Source organism: Ursus maritimus, unplaced genomic scaffold, assembly GCF_017311325.1.
Source record: "Ursus maritimus isolate PB19 unplaced genomic scaffold, ASM1731132v1 scaffold_26, whole genome shotgun sequence".
Lineage (NCBI taxonomy): Eukaryota > Metazoa > Chordata > Mammalia > Carnivora > Ursidae > Ursus > Ursus maritimus.
The window spans coordinates 8,495,885-8,515,169 of NW_024425119.1; the positions used below are offsets into that span (position 1 = coordinate 8,495,885).

General features: G+C 48.5%; 1 protein-coding gene across 1 annotated transcript; it reads right to left on the bottom strand.

Annotated features, from left to right (window-relative positions):
* Nucleotides 1-79: 79 nt before the first annotated feature.
* Nucleotides 80-19,148, bottom strand: FOXJ2 (forkhead box J2). Its single transcript, XM_040642132.1, has 11 exons — nt 18,013-19,148; nt 11,891-12,237; nt 10,511-10,585; nt 9,686-9,754; nt 9,372-9,512; nt 8,733-8,931; nt 5,972-6,376; nt 5,465-5,566; nt 4,697-4,906; nt 3,998-4,096; nt 80-2,862 (listed from the first exon to the last, which is right to left on the bottom strand). Exons 2-11 carry the CDS (start codon nt 12,221-12,223, stop codon nt 2,774-2,776), a joined length of 1,722 nt encoding a protein of 573 aa, XP_040498066.1. The 5' UTR covers nt 12,224-12,237; nt 18,013-19,148; the 3' UTR covers nt 80-2,773.
* Nucleotides 19,149-19,285: the final 137 nt, after the last annotated feature.

Genomic DNA, 19,285 nt, shown 5'->3' on the forward strand with positions numbered 1-19,285 from the left:
GGTACAAGACCAGTGGAAGACAAATGCTTCCCCTTTTCTGCCTCCCTACCCTGGCAAAAAGAAATGTGAGACCAGCACCAGTAAGATAAAACCATAAACATTCTTCTTCCTTTTTTTTTTTTATTAAGAAAGCATGCAAAACACAACAACAACAACAACTTGTGAGATCATACACCCCCTTGCCAGCCTGCACCAATGCAAAGCATTATGGGTGGTACGAAGGACTCACCAAACCAGAAACCTGGGGGTCGAAGAGAGGAAAGCAAGGATGAGTGGATCTATACCACGAAACTGCTCCATCTGTCCCTCTCCTCCCATTTCTCCCTCATTTCCTCTTGTAGGCAGCAAGCTCCTGTAGTTTTGCACACATCACCCAATATGACAACGACTATACTTTGAGCCCAGCAGTGCTGGACCAACAAGAAAAAGCAGTATTCTTTCCATTTCATGGAGGGGAGGGGAAACTGAGGCCCAAAGAGGGTCAGCTTTGTCCTGTGCCATTTAGCAAGGCTGAGTTTAATGGAAGGGCGCTAAAATCCCAGGAGGCCTGACGGCCCATCTCCAACCCCAGCCCCAAACTTCAGTTACTCCGGCTGCCCACCAGAGTCTTCGTGAGGCTAGTTTTCAGAAGACACAGAAGAATTATGAACAATTTACACGTACAATTTAGTCTACCCTCGCAAATCCTGTGTGGATCTGAGTAGAAAAGGGGTTTAGAAAAAGAAGTGATCATTTGTAAAGGGGGAATCCTGGGGAGAACAGATGGGAAGTTGTGTATAGGAGGCACCTTGACTGACAGGAATCAGGAAGAGATGCCTAGAACAGGGACACAGGGCAAAGGCATTTTGCCACCCTCTAAGAGACATTCTCCTTTCCCCAACGGGAAATATTATGTCATACTTCAACCCCACTGACCGCCCAACAACGGGGGATTCAAGCCACTCATACCCCCATTTCTTACAAAGAACTTCACAGAAATAAAGTGCTCTTTAGTTAACCGCCCTTTCTTGCCCCTTTGCTTCAGCCTTCTTCAAAAAACTCTCATATATAACCCCCTTACAAAGAAAGGAAGGGGTGGATGAGGGAAAAAGTTGAAAGAGCAGAAAGCTAGATCTCCTGGAAGTCATGGGTAAATAAAAGACTATGAACAAAAAGCAGAAATCACGGAGACAGCGGCCTTGTCCATTCCGTACATTTTGTCCTGTAGCTTTCAGAAAGTGAACATTCAGTGAAATAAAAACAGAAGTAAAATTGTTCTTCCCTCTCGTAACTAATATTCAACAATTAACATTAAACATACACCAAGCACTTTGCAGCAGTAACTCATGGCCACTCCTCATTAAAGGAGAGTTGTTGTCCCTGTACCTTTTTCTGGGGGGGTCTCCCTTGGCCCTCATAAACTCTCCTCTCTTGATTATTTACTCCCCTCTACCAATTTCCTTCACCCCTCGAAAGCTGAGTGACAAAAGCTTCAGCCCCAGTGATCTGGATTCCGAGAGAAGCATTTGCCTACATAACTGAATAACTGAAATATTCCCTACCCACATGTACGCCAGCTTCTTTTCCCTTTCCCCACCCTCCTACCACCAATGCTATAGGTTTGGTTCTGCTATGATCAGTGGGAAAGAGGTTCCCATCTTGTCCTAGGACATGATGAAACTAAAAGAGTGATAATGGCTTACTTTTCTTTCTTGAGCATTCCAGAAAATGGGGGGAGAAGATGAAAGGGGAGGAAGAGTTGAGCCAACAAATGAAGGGGGACGAAATAATATTTGCCGAATGGGAAAAGGGGACTGAAGGATAATTTGTAAATGCAAATATGAGCCACAGTTCATTTCCAGAGAAAATTATGTTTAAAAATTCAAAAGGGTTAAATTGAAACCATCTCCTAAAAGCTGAACCTATGCTGAATAGGTGTCCTCATCCCTACCACAGAAGCAGAGTTCTGGCTAAGACCAACTCTATCTCCAATAGACTAAGGGCTAGGAATAAGCCAGTAGAAGTTTCTAGTAGCTTATAGAAACTGACTGTTTTATATTCCATCGCCCCTCTACAGTACTTGGCTCCACCCAACCCAGACCTCTTATGCCACTAGGATTTAATGGTCACCCTCCTGCACCACCACCATCACTCTCACCCTAGATGGGGAGTGAGGATCGGCAGAAGTAAGGGTTGAAGATATAAAGGGACAAGGAAGAGCTCAGAGGACAAAATTAGCACCATTGAGTAAAACCTGCAAATTCATGGCTGCCAAGCAGTGTTTTAGATCCCTTTTACTTGAGAATGTGGCTTCTCTCGTACTGGACTGAACTGACAGGAACAGAAAACAACTGCGGGCCGAAAGGTGAGATTAGCATAGAGTTTCTCGAAGAGAAAGGTAAATCAAAGTTTGAAACTATTCTCTGTAGCTGTCAAGGCCTCACCTTCCGGCCAGATGATTTTAAATTAGCAAGGGCTGGACACGGTCCGTGGAGGAGGGACAGTAGACTGGAGACAGCATATAACCAATAATAATAATAATAATAATAATAATACCATAATAAGAATAATAATAAAAGAATTCGGAAAAAAACAAGAAGGAAGAGGAAGAAGGAGGCAGGAAAGAGGGGGTTATCTTCGGCAGCATCTTGCGGTGGCTTCTCTGACAGAGCAAGAACAAAAGAGGATATCTAAGTATATACAGCAAGGAGGAAGGGATGGGCTGGGGCTGCTCTGGCCCCACTGCCAGACTTCGCCGCCCAGCCTTGGGCTCACGGCCACGCTCCACGATGCCCTAAGTGATCAAGTCCCAGTCAAAGTCATCAGGGATCTCTTCGTTGGTGCCAGGAGGTGGAACCGGTGGCCGAGGGACCATATGGTGTGCTGTCAGGAAGAGAGAAAGAAAGTAAAAGGAGAGTGGATGGAAAGTTATTCTCTCAATCTAGATCGGCAGTGCTCAGCCCCAAATACTACTGTGAGGAAGGGCTGGTGAAACTATGGTCCTTATCAGCCCACAGTTGTTTTCATTGCCAGCTGCCACTTCAGCGGGGTCTCCGGAAAAAAACCAGAGTAAACAGAGGTCACGTGGCAATTTCACACTATGCAGCCGCTAAGAATTATACTTATGAAGACCACGTAATAATGAAAAAAACATACACAACGTACTATTATATGAAATCACAGTACAGAAATTTGTAGATATATTACATGGATAAGGAATACATGGATAAAGGGTCTGATTTCACCCAAAAAATTCAAAACACTTGTGGTTAGGCAGGATAATAACAGCGATTTTTCTAAAATGTATTTAAAAGCAAATGACCTGTTCATTTTATACTATTTATGGCAAGTTAGGGTCTTCCTCCAACTCCCCCTCCCCCATCAGAGGTAGTTCAATTCCAGACCCCGATATAGGAGTCAGGTTAACAGGAAAGCAGACATGGGCACAAAGCAGGTATTTCTGTATAACATGTTCATTGTATCTGCCTGAGCATATCTTCCATCTAGATTTCAAAGCTGGGCATAAATGTTCTACATCTTTGGACTATTTGCATGTTTTTACTCATTTTTTTTTTTTTAAAGATTTTATCCATTCGAGACAGAGGGGAGAGAGAGAGAGCACGAGCCGGGGAAGAGGCAGAGGGAGAGGGAGAAGCAGACTCCCCGCTGAGCGCAGAGCCCAATGTGGGGCTTGACCCCAGGATCCCAAGATCATGACCTGAGCCAAAGTCAGTCATTCAACCGACTAAGCCACCCAGGCGCTCCTGCTTTTACTTCCTTTTCTTACTGCAGGCACAAGTTATGCTCGAAGTAAAGCAGTCTTCTTTAGTCTCCCATGACATAAACCTCCCTAGCAAGGGGTCCACCCTCCAGCCTTAGGAATCATGAAGGCTCATGCACTCCCTGCAGGGGCAAGCAAAAGGGAAGAGAATGCAGGCTCGGAGCCAGAGGAAAGCAAAACAACTTGTCAAGGTAGAGAGTGTTGGGTTGTTGGAGAAACAAGCTTCCTGGCTCTTACCTGGGCGATTGTATCCTGCTGAGTCCTGGGTGGGGATTGGGTACATTGGTGATGGGCCAGGGTAGAGGTGCGGGGCTTGTGGGTGCACATAAGAGTTCACTGCCAAAGCAAGATAAGAGTTTCTTGAGTGTACTTTATTATACTCAATGAAGTGGGGCCCAATATAGAGGGGGAAAGAAGTACTCTTTCTCCCCTTAATGGCTCCTCCCTTCCTTGCTCTGTGCTGTAGCTTCAGCAGGCATAAAGGCTTTCTGCAGGAGCTATCAGTCTTTACCACTTAGGGCAAAAAGCCACAGGTAGAATTGTGTCGCTAGAATTGTGAACCCTCATGGCTATTCGAAGGATGACGAATATAGAAACATGATCATTGAATCTCCTTCATTTCACTGGTTTGAAGATCATGGAAGTATAGAGAATCACAAGCCCATCTGAGATGCACATTGGGAGTGGGCACTTTCTCCTCCCTTTTCATAAGTAATTCTGATCTCCCAAATTAAGGTAGAAAAGGGAATCCTACGGCTTTTCAGTATAGGACTTTACTGACACACTAGATGTTCGGTCAGCGTAGCAGACAAACTAGTCCCGCTGCTCAGTCTGGGTCACTGCTCATCAGATGATTTTTCTCAATTGTCTTCTGCCCTCCCCCCCCCCTTTTCATCAGAGCCTCCAATCTCCTTGGTAACTTGCTTGGTTCACTACCTTGGTTCATGGCTGGCTCTTGTTTGCCACTGGTAAGGGCACAGGAGTCAGCAATACGGGCAGAGGCTGGTGGCCGGTGGGAGCCCCCTTGGGGGGGCACATGGCCAGTCTGAGTAAGGAAGTGGTTGAGAGAGTCACACAGATTGGCAATGTGATGCTGGTCGAGGCTCCAGTTCTTCTGCTCTGCCTGCCGCAGACTCTCCATCAGTTCTACAAACAGAGAAGAAAGAAATGCTACCCTTTGCAGAGGTCCTGAAGCCCCTACGGTATCCACCCCCATCTCCCACCACTTCATAAATCAACACCACTGACTAGCTGCATTGCCAATAATAATGGACAGCACTTAGAGCTCTACATTTTTAAACTCTTCTTCTGTTGGTTCCTTATTAAATTCTTATTACAATTTCCATCTTGCTGGTAAAAAAAAAAACAAAATTTCAAAGGGAGTGAGTGAATTAGCCAGTAAATGGTGATAAAACTACCAAACAGTGGTCCAGGTTTTTGAATTCCTGAGACCCTTCCCACTCCAGGGACAGAACAGGGTAGGATAAAACACAGTCATATTTTGAGTGAGTTAAGGCAAAGTTAATTAAAATTAATTTGAAAGTAACATTGGCATCATCCACCTTGTGAAATATGGAGGGAAAACAGTGGAATCCTCCATCTTCAAACTTCACTTAACCATCCCCTTCTGGTGCTAGTTTCTATTGGGCTTCCCACTCACAATGTCCTCCTCTTCCCTCTGGCCACCCTCCTCTCATCACTCACCCGAGAACTGTGACTGCTCAATGCTGGACCAGTTGAGCCGATTGACCATCTTAAAGCTTTCCTTTAAGGAGTCGATATTGGAGCACCAGTCAGGAGGAAAGGCTACAAAGAGGTGGGGAGAGTGAATAATAAAAAGAGCTCAGTGTAAGCCAGCAGCCAACTGAAAGCCGACTGACTATGTGCACCGGTATCAGTTACATTACCAGGATCATCTTAAAATCTCCCTCCCTGGAGACTGAGGGCTGGTAAAGCTCCCGATGCTTTAGGGAGAGACAGCCTAGCTCCTCGGCAGGAGAATACGTAAAGCAATCGCAGGTGGTCCAAGAATTCCTAACACAGAGCTCTAAGTAGCAACTTCCCCTCGCTCAGAGGAGCTGTGCTGGGGGGCCCACGCTAGAGCCGCACTGTTAACTTCCTAACCAACGGCACCTCCAGGCTCTAGGCCACAGTCGGAAACAAGGGAGAGCGCGCCCTCCTCTCGGAGCTCCCTGCGCCCTTCTTACTCACCAAAGCCAGTACTGTTGATAGGAGCCTGGCCTTGCGCCTGTTGCTGGGGCTGCGGCGGCGGCGGCGGCGGCTGCTGGGCAGGGTGGGGGTGGGGATGGTGCTGATGTGGGTGGTAGCCTCCGTGCTGCAGCGGGGGTGGGTGCATGGCCATCACGGAGGCAGGCCCATAGCCTTCGGCCCCAGCCTGCTTCCCCCCCGGCGGGGTACAACTATCCGGGCTCGGGGTGTGCAGTGGAGGAGCAGCCCCTACAGCGGGGGGGCCCTGGGCGGGTGCCGGCTGCGGCTGCGGCTGTGACTGCTGGGGTGGCGGCTGCGGCGGCGGCGGCTGCTGCGGCGGCGGCGGCGGCTGCTGGTACATGTAGTAGTTGTTAGAGGGCGGCATGTCCCCCAGGAGAGACGAGAAGCCTGCAGGGTGGGAGGAAGCAGCCAAGTGAATTGGGCAATGCATTTTTCTTTCTTCTTCTTCTTCTTCTTTTTTTTTTTAATATTATTTATTTATTTGAGAAAGAGAGAGCGCGCGCATTGCAAGCAGGGGGAGGGGCAGAGACAATCCTCAAGCTGACTCCCCAACGAGCATGGAGCCCAACGCGGGGCTCAATCCCATGACTCTGAGATCACAACCTGAGCAGAAACCAAGAGTCAGACGCTCAACCGACTGGGCCACCCAGACGCCCCAATGCATTTTTCACTAACTAGGAGTTCCACAGGGTGGAGACGGGAGGCCTCAGGCAGAAACCCCAGACTTCAAAGGGTAAGGGTGTTCTGGGAAGGCAAGGATCCTCTCAGCTCCCTCTGCGCCCTACAGCTCCCCCACCTCTGTAGATACAACAGACAGATGGAGGGCCCTGACAGTGTGGCAGCTGCTAAAAGTTTAGCAAAAATGTCAGCATGTCCCTTTTCATGCTATTCCTCAGGGATTTGGGGGTAGGCCTGGAATCACAGTGTCAAAAGCAGTCAGATATCAGGGGAAGTTTAAAAAGTAAATTACAAATAAAATAAAGCCACTGGGCACCTACTCTCTCTTCTTGCTTACTGTGTCTACACTCTTCTGCTGTTACCATCTTCCTGGATTCACTACCATGAGTTGGGTGTGGTATCGAGTAAGGATGGATGAATTTCTCACTCATGCTGGGCAGGGAAGAACTAAAGACTGAGCCTAGGCAGGGGCTTTCAGCCACCATTAAACCTGAGTGAACACTTGAATCCTCACTCAATCTAATTTTTCACTTTGTCTCTGAGAGCCCCTCCCTGCTCCCCACTTCTGATCAACCAATCATCTGACGTGGACTCATTCCTCAAGCAAAGGCTACAATCTCAGAGCAGAACTCCAGATCTAAATCCCCCAAGATATAAAAGAAGAAACCCATGGCAATTAATATAAATTTTCCAAAAGGTGGCTTCTAATCATTTTTCAGCAACCCCTTCAACCCCTGCGGCCTGTACGAGGCGACTGCACAGGACAAGAGGGTCTGACGCCCCACCCAAAGTCGACCCCACCTCTAATTTCTTTTTTTTTTTTTTAAAGATTTATTTTATTTATTTATTTGACAGAGATAGAGCCAGCCAGCGAGAGAGGGAACACAAGCAGGGGGAGTGGGAGAGGAAGAAGCAGACTCATAGCGGAAGAGCCTGATGTGGGGCTCGATCCCAGAACACTGGGATCACGCCCTGAGCCGAAGGCAGACGCTTAACCGCTGTGCCACCCAGGCGCCCCCCCACCTCTAATTTCTTTAAAAACAGAAACAAAGAGGAGTCACAGAGGGCTGGACCAAATGATCTCTCAAGGAGCCTTCCAACAAGAACTTTAAATTACTCTCACATGGTAATTCAGGAAATTTGAGTATGGACAAAATATAAACTGATGTTAAGGAAGTGTTACTAATTGTGTTAAGACTAATAATGGCAGTGGATAACCAAGTCTTTATCATTACGACTGCACACTGAAGTAGTTATCTACAGGTGGGACGACATGTCTGGGAATTGCATTAAGTTACTCCAATTAAAAAAAAAAAAAGCTGGGTGGTAAACGAAATGAGCTGAACAGAATGTTGGTACCTGTTAAAATTGGGCCATCTTAAAAGTTGGAAACCTGAGGGCTTATTATACTATTTTCTCTATTTTTGCATCTGTTTGAGATTTTTTCCTAATAAAAATCAACATGGGGCGCCTGGGTGGCTTAGTTGGTTGAGTATGTAATTCTTGATTTCAGCTCAGGTCATGATCTCACGATCTCAGGGTGGTGAGACTGAGCCTCGAGGTGGGCTCTGCGCTTGGTGGGGAGTCTTTTTAAAGATTCTCTCCCTCTGCCCCTCCCTCTCTGCCCCCTCCCACTCACTCGCTCTCTCAAATAAATAGATAAATCTTTTTTTAAAAAATCAACATAAATATAAATACATTAAAAAATTAAATTATCTCACAATGAAACGGATTCTTAGGGAAAGGAAACCACTGCTGTCCCCTAGTGGCCATCCTCTAAATGACCTGCCTGCAGCCAACAAGTCACTGCCCTTAGTTCTAGAAGGGGGATCCCTCCAACTCACTTTCTGAAGCTAATAACCCAGCCTGCCTCTTGAAACAGCTGTCCTTTAGGACTAAGCCAAAAGAGCTTGACTCGAAACAATTTTGGTTTCTGACATGCTTCCCCTGACCAGTGATCAGCCCCTCTTTGTGTGAAAAATAAGACAGAAGGGAGAGAAGAGAATGTTATCACCCATTCAGGAGTGTAAGGACCTGCAAGCCCTCATCCCAGCTGCAGGCTTACCATGCTGAGAGGAGGAAGAGGATTTCTCCAGCATGGATTTGTAGAGGTTGCGAAAGGACCAGCTTAGATCCTGAAAATTGATCTCTGAGTAGGAGAACTTGAAGTCATGGTTGGTGTTATATAGGGGAGGAGGACCCTCAGCACTTTCTCGGCCTGGAGCCCCTGCTGCCACTGCTCCACCATCCACAGATCCCGTGCCCTACAAAAAGGAGTAAGAGAAATTCAATCCGTGCGCTCAATCAGGAAAACAGCCCTTTCATGGTCACCAAGCTCTCTGGCTTGCCTTCATCCTCTCCTAACTTTTCAGTGAATGAACATCATCTCCCCAATTTCGTTTATTCCTATCGTGATGTACTGCAAGCCTTTTTCCCAGGCTCTGCCCATCTTCCATTCTCATAACCTTTTTGGCTCCCCTTCTTCTCTTCTCACCACTTTTCTTCCCCCCGATCCTCTTCAAAGTTCTGTTACATCTCTCTCTCTCTCTCAGCTGCCCTCTTTTGCTTTCCCCTTCTTTCCCAATTTGTCCACCTACTACATCACAGATACTCAATACAGAATTTTGAACTGGCAGACCTATGAACCTGTTCAAACACCACCCGTCCGTCCATCCCTGTGCACCCTGACCCCTCTACTTCTTACCTGGCCGTAGCTGGTGATAGATGTGGGGCTCTGAAGGGACATCTGAGGATTCCCCTCGGAAGGCAGTGAGGCTTCCCCACTCCCCGGAACGCCTCCCCGTGGGCTCTTGCTTGCCTCCTGTTCTGGTGAGTCTTGGGATAGCTGAGGGTTGTAAAAGAACAGAAATCTAGAAGCAGAAACTAAACATCCTCCCGAGACCCATGGTTTCACCTCATCCTTTGCCCCAAACACAGGAACGGACCAAAACTACAGGCCAGGATGTGGACCGAGAGGCCAGCTCAGAAACAGCACATCCCCATGAGGGGGGGGCTTACATCATCATCTGGAGGGTGTCTTCTCTTTCGGGAGATGTCAGGGCACGTGTCGATTGTCCAATAAGAGCCCTGGAAGGAGAACCCATCCCCATAGAAAACAAAATCATTATATATGGAAATTCCCACCTTTGGAAAAGTAGGTATCTGGGAGGATTTTCACAAAAAAAAAGAAAAAAGAAAGAAAAAAGAAAAAGAAAAAAAAAAGTTACATTAAGAAAGATAATTGGAGAATCACACAGAATCCTGAGGGTACTGGCTATTTTTGAGGAGTAAATTTGTCCTAAAAGTTCAATGAGTATGTCAGAGGTATGACCTGCGGTCCAAATACAGGCCTCGACTGTTCTGGTATCTAGTTCAAAGAGCTGGAAATGCCCAGACACAACCCTCCCCTTCCGTGTGATCTGAGGCAAGGCTCTCCTGAACTCCAGCATCCACGTCTATCGAATGAAGAAATTGATTTATCTCTTTTCCCTTTCGAAGACAAAAGTCATGGGGTTTTTGTATAGAAAAGTTCCCGCAAAGCTTATTTAGCCTGTCTTTCACATCTAGAAAGAGTACCACACATAAGAAAGGGGGCATGGAAGTCAACTTTACCATAAATAATTCTATTTAAAAAAAAGATTTCACAATATTTCTTAGTCACTCATGCTAGTGGGGGCCCACAAGCGAGATGGCCAAGCTCTTCCTTTGAGGAAAAATAAAGCTGCTTCTCTAATTAACATGATTTCCTCTTCTGCGTAATTAAAACTGCCACAGGACTCTAGGCTGTCAACTACTCCTCTCTCCTTCCTGCCCCTCCTTTCAGTGCTTATAGGAGTGTCTCACCTTCCCAGGGTCATCCCGAGGTCTGGGCACCTTTCGGAAACACTTGTTGAGAGAAAGGTTGTGCCGAATTGAATTCTAGGGAAGCAGAGAAGCAAGTTAGCTTTCAGCAACTTTTTGTAAAGCAGCAAAATTTCTAATAGGGCACAGAGGGACACAAAAGGACGTAACATACAATAAAGTTCAAGTATCAGGCAAACTTAGCACCTCTTAACTGTACTGATAGAGGAACTTACCTAGCAGCTAGTAAGAGCACTGAGATCAGAAAACGCAGAAATTAAATTGGTGGGAGGTAATGCCTATAAATTTGACTACCAGGTGTTTCTGGTATATATATATGTATATATACCTATATAATCTTTCTGGTTATATAGTTTTTCAATCTTTCCACCCAACTGACAACAGGCATATAAATAACTCAAAATCACATCTGCCCAGCTTCTTAATTCATTCTAATCTCCCATAAAAGAATAATACTTTAAGATTGTTTATATAAAGAAAAACAAAATATAAATTAGGAGCAAAACAATGGCACAAGTTCACCTTTGTTTTCTCAACAGCCCACTGGAATGCTACATTTGGATGAAGGAAATAATGTTGCACATGTGTGCTGGATGAGGGTGGGGGTGGCCGTAGTTAGCAGGGACACATTCATGAAGGAAAAGCTGAATGCTTCCAGTAGCCTCCAGCTCATCATCTGGTTTGTATGTCAACTGGTGATTTACAGAGCAAAAGAACTACATTAAATCCCCACTCCTACTCAACAACTGGCCAATGAGCTGTTGCTCCGAAAGATGGAGAACATCAGTCTTCCTTCTTTGCTTGGAAGAGGAGTTTCCTTCTTCCTTTATTGCCAAACAACTTATCCTCTTACTACTTGCTTGGTGGATGAGCTGTTGGTGAAGGACCTTATTATTGTTGTTGTTGTTGTTGTTATTATTATTATTGGTATACAGTTTTTCAAAAGATGAGGACTATGTGCCAGAAGCTTTGGAAATCTGGTAAGACTCCTACCTCTAGGTAGGAAGAAGCAATGCCATGCCTTGCACAGGACTTGAACATAGTGGAGTGGCAATAAGTATTTGTGAAATGAATGAATCTCCTTTTTGAGGACTCAGAAGGTAAGAGGGTATGATGAGCAACAGCATCCTGCCATCCTCATAACTACACTTAGTGGCTCGATATCACTGGAGTTTCCCTGATATACCTTATGAAAGTTGTTCAACTCTGAAAAAGAGTAGGGGATGGGAGATATAAGATTTTAAGTTCACACATCTCTAAAACAGGTCAGAGTGAACTGGACCGGGTTATAGGAAGAAACAAAAGTAGGGATAAAGGCTGTCAAAGGCTAAAAATGATTGCAGGTTACAGAAGCCATCCCACCTTCCAACCAATGCCAGCGTTCTTGTAATAGGGGAAGTTATCACAGATCCAGCGGTAAATCTCACTGAGGGTCATCTTCTTGGCCGGAGAGGAGTTGATGGCATAGGTGATAAGGGTGGCATAGCTGTATCGTGGCTTGCCATCCTGGTGCACTGCTGCCTCGTCTTTGCTCAGGGTGGCATTTGGATCTGTGGGTGAGCCTGGGGGACACTTGCGGCTGCCACCAGGAGGCCCAGCCTGAGAGGCACTCCCAAGCTTTTCAATGGTGGCTCGAAGGGTCAGCTGGGGGAGCCAGTCTATGGAGGTGAGGCTACTTTCTAGGTCGGAAGCCATGGTACTTCTGGGTTCTGGAGAGAAGAGAACAAAGGGGAGAGGAAAATAGAATAGATGCGTGTTATAGCTGGTTACTAGTGGCAAATAATATTCAAATCTTAGTGCTTTAAAGGAAGTAGAGTTTCTTCCCATTATAACTCCCATGGGAGACTGTCACAGGATAGCCCTCAACCAAGGGTTCCCAAAGCGCCCAAACAATATATCACCAATCACCTACCAGATGACAGAGTAGTACTTACCAGTCCTACACCTTAATGTAGAACATAACCAACGGGACTCTCCCTTCATTCAGGACTAAAAGAGAAGTCAAACCCCCCACCCAACTGAGCTATTCCCTCAATCCTCCTGACTTAAAGCCCTATAACATAATATTTTAAACTATATAGTTTTTTTTAAAACTTACTATACCACGTAAAATCAGCCAAAGTCTACTCTCCAATTATGTGATGCTTGTTTTATGTACACACAATATCCACAGATAGACAGCACAAGTGAACATGGAAAGAAAAAGTCTGAGTAAACACAAATATACACCAACAAAAGCACACACCAACACTTTACAGATGTTTCATACTAGATGTATTTGAGCACTCACCCTTTTTATCCCATATATGTGCACGCGAGGCATATTAGATTCATCCCAAGCATAAATTACATAGGACAACCAGCAAAGGACAGATGCACACACACATTAACAGTGGCCCCCGGACCCAGAGATCACGATGAGATATGCGATGTACCTTACCAGCAGGGCACAAAGTCACACACAGAGCTAACAGATCCTGAGTACAGCTGCCCTCGCACCTTTAAAGCTACTCCTGGCAAGCTCCCGCCCACAGCCACCAACACCAGGAAGAAGCCATCGGCAAGGACCTCCCACCTCTCAGCCTGCTGAGGTTTCACTGAGCTCGGGGGAGACACCCAGCTGTGTGCACACCGGTAACAATCAGATAGCCTGGCTAAAAATAGCCACTCTGGGGCTAAGAGCTGGCTCCCCTTCTCCCGCCCTCCTCCTCTCTCCTCCCTTCCCAGCCGGGCACACACGCTTGCTGCCCCTCCATGCAAACTCCTGGCGCTGCCAAACCGCCCACGCCTGATGTTTGCACACCCTGCTGCCACCCACACAGCCTGGGCGCTCTTGCTGGCAGAGAGATGCAGCCAGAGTGACGTCTTGGTGGGGGAAGGTGAAGAACGCCGGCTGCTGTCTGTTATCGCAGGGTCTAGAAAGGCTGGCAGGAAGCTCTTGGTAGCCATTTGGCGCTCGCTGAGAGCCCATGCCAGCAACCCCCTAAGCACTTGCCGCCTGGCAGGTTTGTGCCTGCACAGCCGGGGGCGTCCAGCCAGTATTCCTTCTCCTATCCCTGCTGGCGGTCCCACCAGGGCATTTCTCGGGAGGAGCCAGGGCCCGCATGCCTCAGAATTCAGAATCCTGGACGGAAACACATGGCGTATGTGATTTCTAAATCCGCACCCGGATAATATGCACAAGCATTATGGATTCAACTAGACACAAATCCACATACTTTGCAGTTAAAAGCGCAATCCCAGATATGACTGCCTACCCCTCTCTCCTGACTCCAACACATCTTGCAGGCTGTCAGCTCACCCTGTCACCGGGAGCGGGGACCCTCCTCCCCTTGAGATTTACCCTTTCTCCTGAGGGTCAGCGTTCTCACTCATGTGCCTCTCCCCCGAAGTCCCCACCCACACAATCTTTGCATGTACACACATGTACCCTGCACCGTGCTCCTCACCAGCAACACACCCACTCTCCAAGGCTGAAGGAAACACCTTAGTGCCTCAGGGGCCTGAGCAGCATGAGACCCAACTGAAACCCAAGAATTGCTTGACAGGAGAAAGGGGGGGAAAAGTTATGTTTATAAATAGCATCATGAAGGGGTTTCCCCCTTTATCCTTAGCTTCTCTCCCCACCACCCTCCTTTACAGCCCACCACCACCACCTTGCCTTAAAATCATGGAAACTTGGAAGCTAATAGGGACATTTAATCATTCCGGGAAGCCTCAGACCTCCTAGCGCATCACTAAATAAAAATGCCACAGCATCTGGGGTAAAGCAGTGCGCTCTGGGCAATAATTGGTCCTATAGCTGGGTTATCCCCGCTGAACAGTAACATGACAATAAGCAGGTTCTCAGTGACCAGGGTTCTCCTGGGTCCTCCCCAGAAGGGGAGGTCTATAAAGAATTCCTTATTACCTCCTGCTAAAGATCCCTAGGAAACCTCATCTTGAGAACACAGAAGCCTTCCGTGGACACTTCATTTGAAAGTCTCCCAACACTGGACAGGGACATAAGAGTAGATTTCAAGTGGTATACAGAACCCCTCTGGCACATGCCAATCTCTGTGAATTCCGGAAAGGGAAGCACTCTCAGCCTTTGCTAGTTGTTCTATGCTCTTCCCTATCCTTACCCCAGCACCAGGTTAGGAGAGGTTAAATTTAACCTTTCTCCAGCACCCTCCCGGTCAGCCCTGAAAATATATCCTAATCTTACCAGCTACAAGACGCTTGCAGCAGAAGGTCCTTCTGATCTTTCGGCACAATTCTCCCTTTACCCATCCCACTTCCTCACCCCCATCACTTCCCCATTCTTGAAGGGCAGTCCAGTGCATAGAACCTCAGCGATGAAGTCCCTCAGTTCTATTCCCAACCTTGACACTGACTCACTAAATGTCCCTAACCACCCCCTGCTCCCTGAAGTCTTGATGCCTCAGTTTCCCCCTTCAATAAAAGGGATGAAGTCATAAACACTGCCAAAGCTTCATCCCTGGAGGGAAGTGAATGAAGCTTAATGAGCTCGTGGCTGCCACACATTCCATGCTCCCCAAAATAATGGCACGAGGCTAATGTTCAGGGCTATTATTAGAAAGGCAAACAAGAGGTACTTCCATTTCTCAGTCCAACCAACCTAGTTACCCAGACCTCTCTCTCCAGGTGGGCCTCGTGCCACTGGGCTTGGGCAGAACCTGAGTCAGGCCACATTCTTCTCTGCGTGCTGGAAGACTGAAAGGAAATACCCACAGAAACTGGGAAAGGCAGCCAAAGGGCAGGCTTCGTCACATCCACAGGACGTCTAATGAAGACTACAGTACTGGGAGAAAGGCAGAGAAAAACAGAAGGATATTCTGCTGGAGTGGAAGACTGATCCTGGATGAGACGTGTAAGTCAAAACAACAGGCACAGTTTTCTTCCCACTTTATCTGAAAGGCCAGGAATCGCTCTCTGGATGGTGCCAAGGTCAGGTACGAAGGAGTGATAACTTCCTGCTCTGGACAGAATGCCAACACTACTAGAGTAGTGGTTAAGTTGACCACATTACCAATTACCAGTCAGGCTGCCCAGGTTTCAATCCTGGCTCCACTACTTACTGGCTGTGCAAGCTCAGGCAAGTTACTTAACCTCTCTGTGTTGTAGTTTCTTCATCTATAAAATAGAGATGATAACTGTACCTGCATGGGGTTGTTGTGAGGATTGCCTCGAGTGAATATTTTTAAGGTGTTTAGGAAGTGTTAGGTAAGTGTAGCTATTATTATTTTTGAATGGGGAAAAAACAGCGAGTGTTAGAAATGAGAAAGCAGACCATTGAGGTAAGACTGGAAATAGCGAGCCTGCAATGGTTTACATTACAAGACTCGCACTGAGTTTGCAATAGCTCTCGGGATGTCAGAATCTCCAACTTTAACTTTGGGGATAGTGTCACCCTGCTACTGACCAATGCCAGGACCAAGCAGATGCCAAAGATGAAGGAACGAGGGGATATCATCTCTAATTTTTAACCAGGGCCAGATCTAGTCATAAGACACAATCTGGAAAACAGCACTCTTTAAAGCATAGTTAATCCAACCCAACAGCCATCTGCTTCTAGCGGATTCCGCAGAGGCAAGGAGAATTAGGGAAACTCCATCCCAGCAGGGGACGTGTGGTAAGGGTCCACCTGGAGCTGTTGTGGTACAGATCACTCTGAGCCACTGGAATAAGTTGCATTCCGGCATCTGGGAAAGCACTTTGGGAGAAATGCATTGCTATTACACCAGAGTCGGCTCTTTTCACAAAGTGGGGGAGGGAGTTCTAGAGGTAAGAGCCAAGGATCCTCATGCTTTTGAGACCAGAGATACCAGAAATGAAACTCTCTTACTAGTTCTAGAAGTGGCCCCAGCCTGACACTGAGCTGCCCTGCCACAAGAAATGACTTTCGTGTAGCCATTCCTGAGGGTTCCCACTGGCCAGGTCAGGCCAAACCCTTCCTCCCAGCAGGGCAGCCTCACCAGCACCCTGTCCAGGTCCTCGCGCAGGGGCACCTGCTTCCAGAGGCCTAACCAGATTCTGGGTAATTGGAGGCTTGGTCTGAAAAGCACGGATATAACTGTCTCTACATACATACCCACTCAAAACAGAGACAGAGCCACATTCACCTGAATTAAGAAACATATGGACACCGCTCTCTAGCACAGCTGTGCAGACCTGGGTTATAACCCGGCCTCAAATACTACCACTAACAGGTAATTTCCAGGACCAAGCAGACGTACGTAGGGACTCAGGCAGCCCACCATGGCCCAGACAGAGAAAGAAGAAGGAAACCTAAAAACCCACGTAAGCTGAAGCCTCCCACTTGGTTTTGCTGTGAGGTGCACACAGATGAGGAATGTACTAACGGCAAGGCAGGAAAGCCGGCACCAGCTAGTGATCCCAGGTGGAAAGACACACTACTAAACACATACAGCCCGGCCTCCGCTAGAAGGATTTCCTGGCACCTTTTTCCTGCCTTTTCTGACGATCCTGGGCTTTGATGATTCCTGCTCCGTATCTCATGAAAGAAAACTTAAATACAAGATTCCAGAGACACAGAACAAGACACAGGAAGGGAAAAGATGACACTATTAGGTGCTTTTCTGAAAGAAAATTCATCATAGCTCAAATCTCCCAGGGTGTCAACTCGTTTCAACAGAAGACTGGAAGGAGGCTGAGCAACAACACCCCTCTCTTCCTACCCAGGATCTGCTTTTTCCCCGAGGAACTGTCAGTGGAGGACAGGCGCTGTGGACAGGAGCTGTGTAGGGCACGAGGGCAGTGGTACAGGGCCAGCCTTAGGGAAGCACTTCAACGCAGGAGTTAGCGTTCCCCCACAGCCTTTCTCCTTGCCTTGGGACAGGTGGGATTTCTATCTTCCCTTTGGATTTTATTGATAGAGGCATGCTTCCATCCAGGAGTGGGTGTGCCACGAGAGGAGGCCTCCTGGTGTCTGAGGAAGGGTGAGTGACAGTCATCACAGTGGGTTGGAGAGAACAGCTCTGGGGGATATTAAGCTGACGTAGGCTTACGAGGTAAGAAAAGGTAGTATCAGTGGAAGCCCTAGACAAGTCTAGGCCATGAACTGCCACGATGACTTTAGTGAGGTAAAAAAGCCCAAGAATGGAGAGAGCTATGGGAGTCTGGTTGGGATGTGTCCCTCATCATTACACAGTATGGATGGAGTTCTGAAAATGCAGGTGTTTGCTGATACTCCTTTGCCCTCAGCATGAAAACATACATGTCCCTAGGGACCTCAGATGAATCCCAGCCATCCAGTCCCCAAACACTAAGAAACCCATTTCTCAGAGCCTCTGCAGCAAGAGGTAAGTTTGAATCCAGGAGCTTCCTCAGAACACATTCCCCAGAGGATTCTCTGAGTTATTACTCTACTTTTCCCAGGGATGAAACCCAAGAGCCACCATCTCAGCCCCTACACCCACTAGTACCTAAAGAGGACAGAGAAGGTGAAAGAAAGCACTAACCTGTCTCCAAGGTTCCCCCAGCAAAGGGAGGGAACCACCTGGTACTGGAGTTTGGGGTTGGAGGGACTCCCCTCTTCAAAGGCAGATGAAGAGTCTCATCCTCAGTGGCTCTTCCTGTACTTGGCTGAGCATCCCAAGCTGGGGTGGGGAACTGGGTCCCCTGAGGATGAGGAGCGGAGGGAGGAGGAGGTGGGGGAGGAGAAGGAGGTCCTACCTGGGGAAGGTGGCACACCCCCCACACCCTGCCTGTAACCCTGGGGAGGAGGGGAGGAGCCTCTCCCAACCAGGAGTTGTCTCCTCCCCCTTGGGGGAGTCCCCCTCCCCCCCAAACTGGATCTTTCGGGAGTGGAGGGCTCTTTCTGTCTGCTGGAGATCTGAGCGGAGGGGCTCTGCCCTGTTCCACTGTCTAGGTACAAGGAAGTTGAGAGGAGAGTTCTCCCCCTCTCCTGAAAGGCTGAAAGCCGACTCCTCTTCTTTCCCTGGAGTGTCCTCTGCTTCTGAATGTAAGGACTCCTCTCCCCTTGTGAGTACTGGATAGGATGGAGGGCGCCTACTCCACAGGCATTTCCCCCTTTCTCTTAGCCTCAGAAGTCCTGAACTGCTGAGAGTGTGCGTTTGGAGGGGTGGAGGCACGCTGGGGCGGTCTCGCTCTGCCTGCTTCCTTTAGTAAGATCACCCCTTTCGACTTCTGGAGGTCTATTCCCGGGCCAGGATGGGGGGTTTTCCTCGCCTCTAGGAGACACTCTCCCCTAGAGGGGTCTCTCCTTCCCGTCTCCCGAGTGGTAAGGGTCTCCTCTCCAGCGGGGAGAGAGGCTGCTCCCGTCCCCGCTCCCGCCTCCGCTCCGGGGGTGCCCCCGAGGGTGGGGTTTTCCTACTCCCCGCTCTCCCTGAGCTGGCCTGGGCAGCAGGGTCCGGGAGGCCGCGGCTCCCGACTCCCGTCCCTGGCTACTGTGGCGGCAGCGCCTCCTCTAGTCCCGTCCCGTCCGGTCCGCTCCCTTCGGCGCGCGAGGCCCCCGGCGCTGCCACCTCTCGGGCTCCGGCCAGTCCGGGCTCCCGGGGAGCCAGAAGGCGGACGGACAGTGTCAGGGCTCGGCTCGGGCTCGGGCTCGGCTCGGCTCCGCTGCAGGCCCCGGCTCCTCCCCGGCCTCCGCGCCGCGCTCCGCGCCCCTCCCCCTCCCCCGCCCGCCCGGCCGCCGCCGCCGCCGCCTCTCGGCGCGGGTTAAGGAGGAGCGGGCGGCGCCGAGCCGCGGGCCGCGCCGCCGGGGTGCGCGGC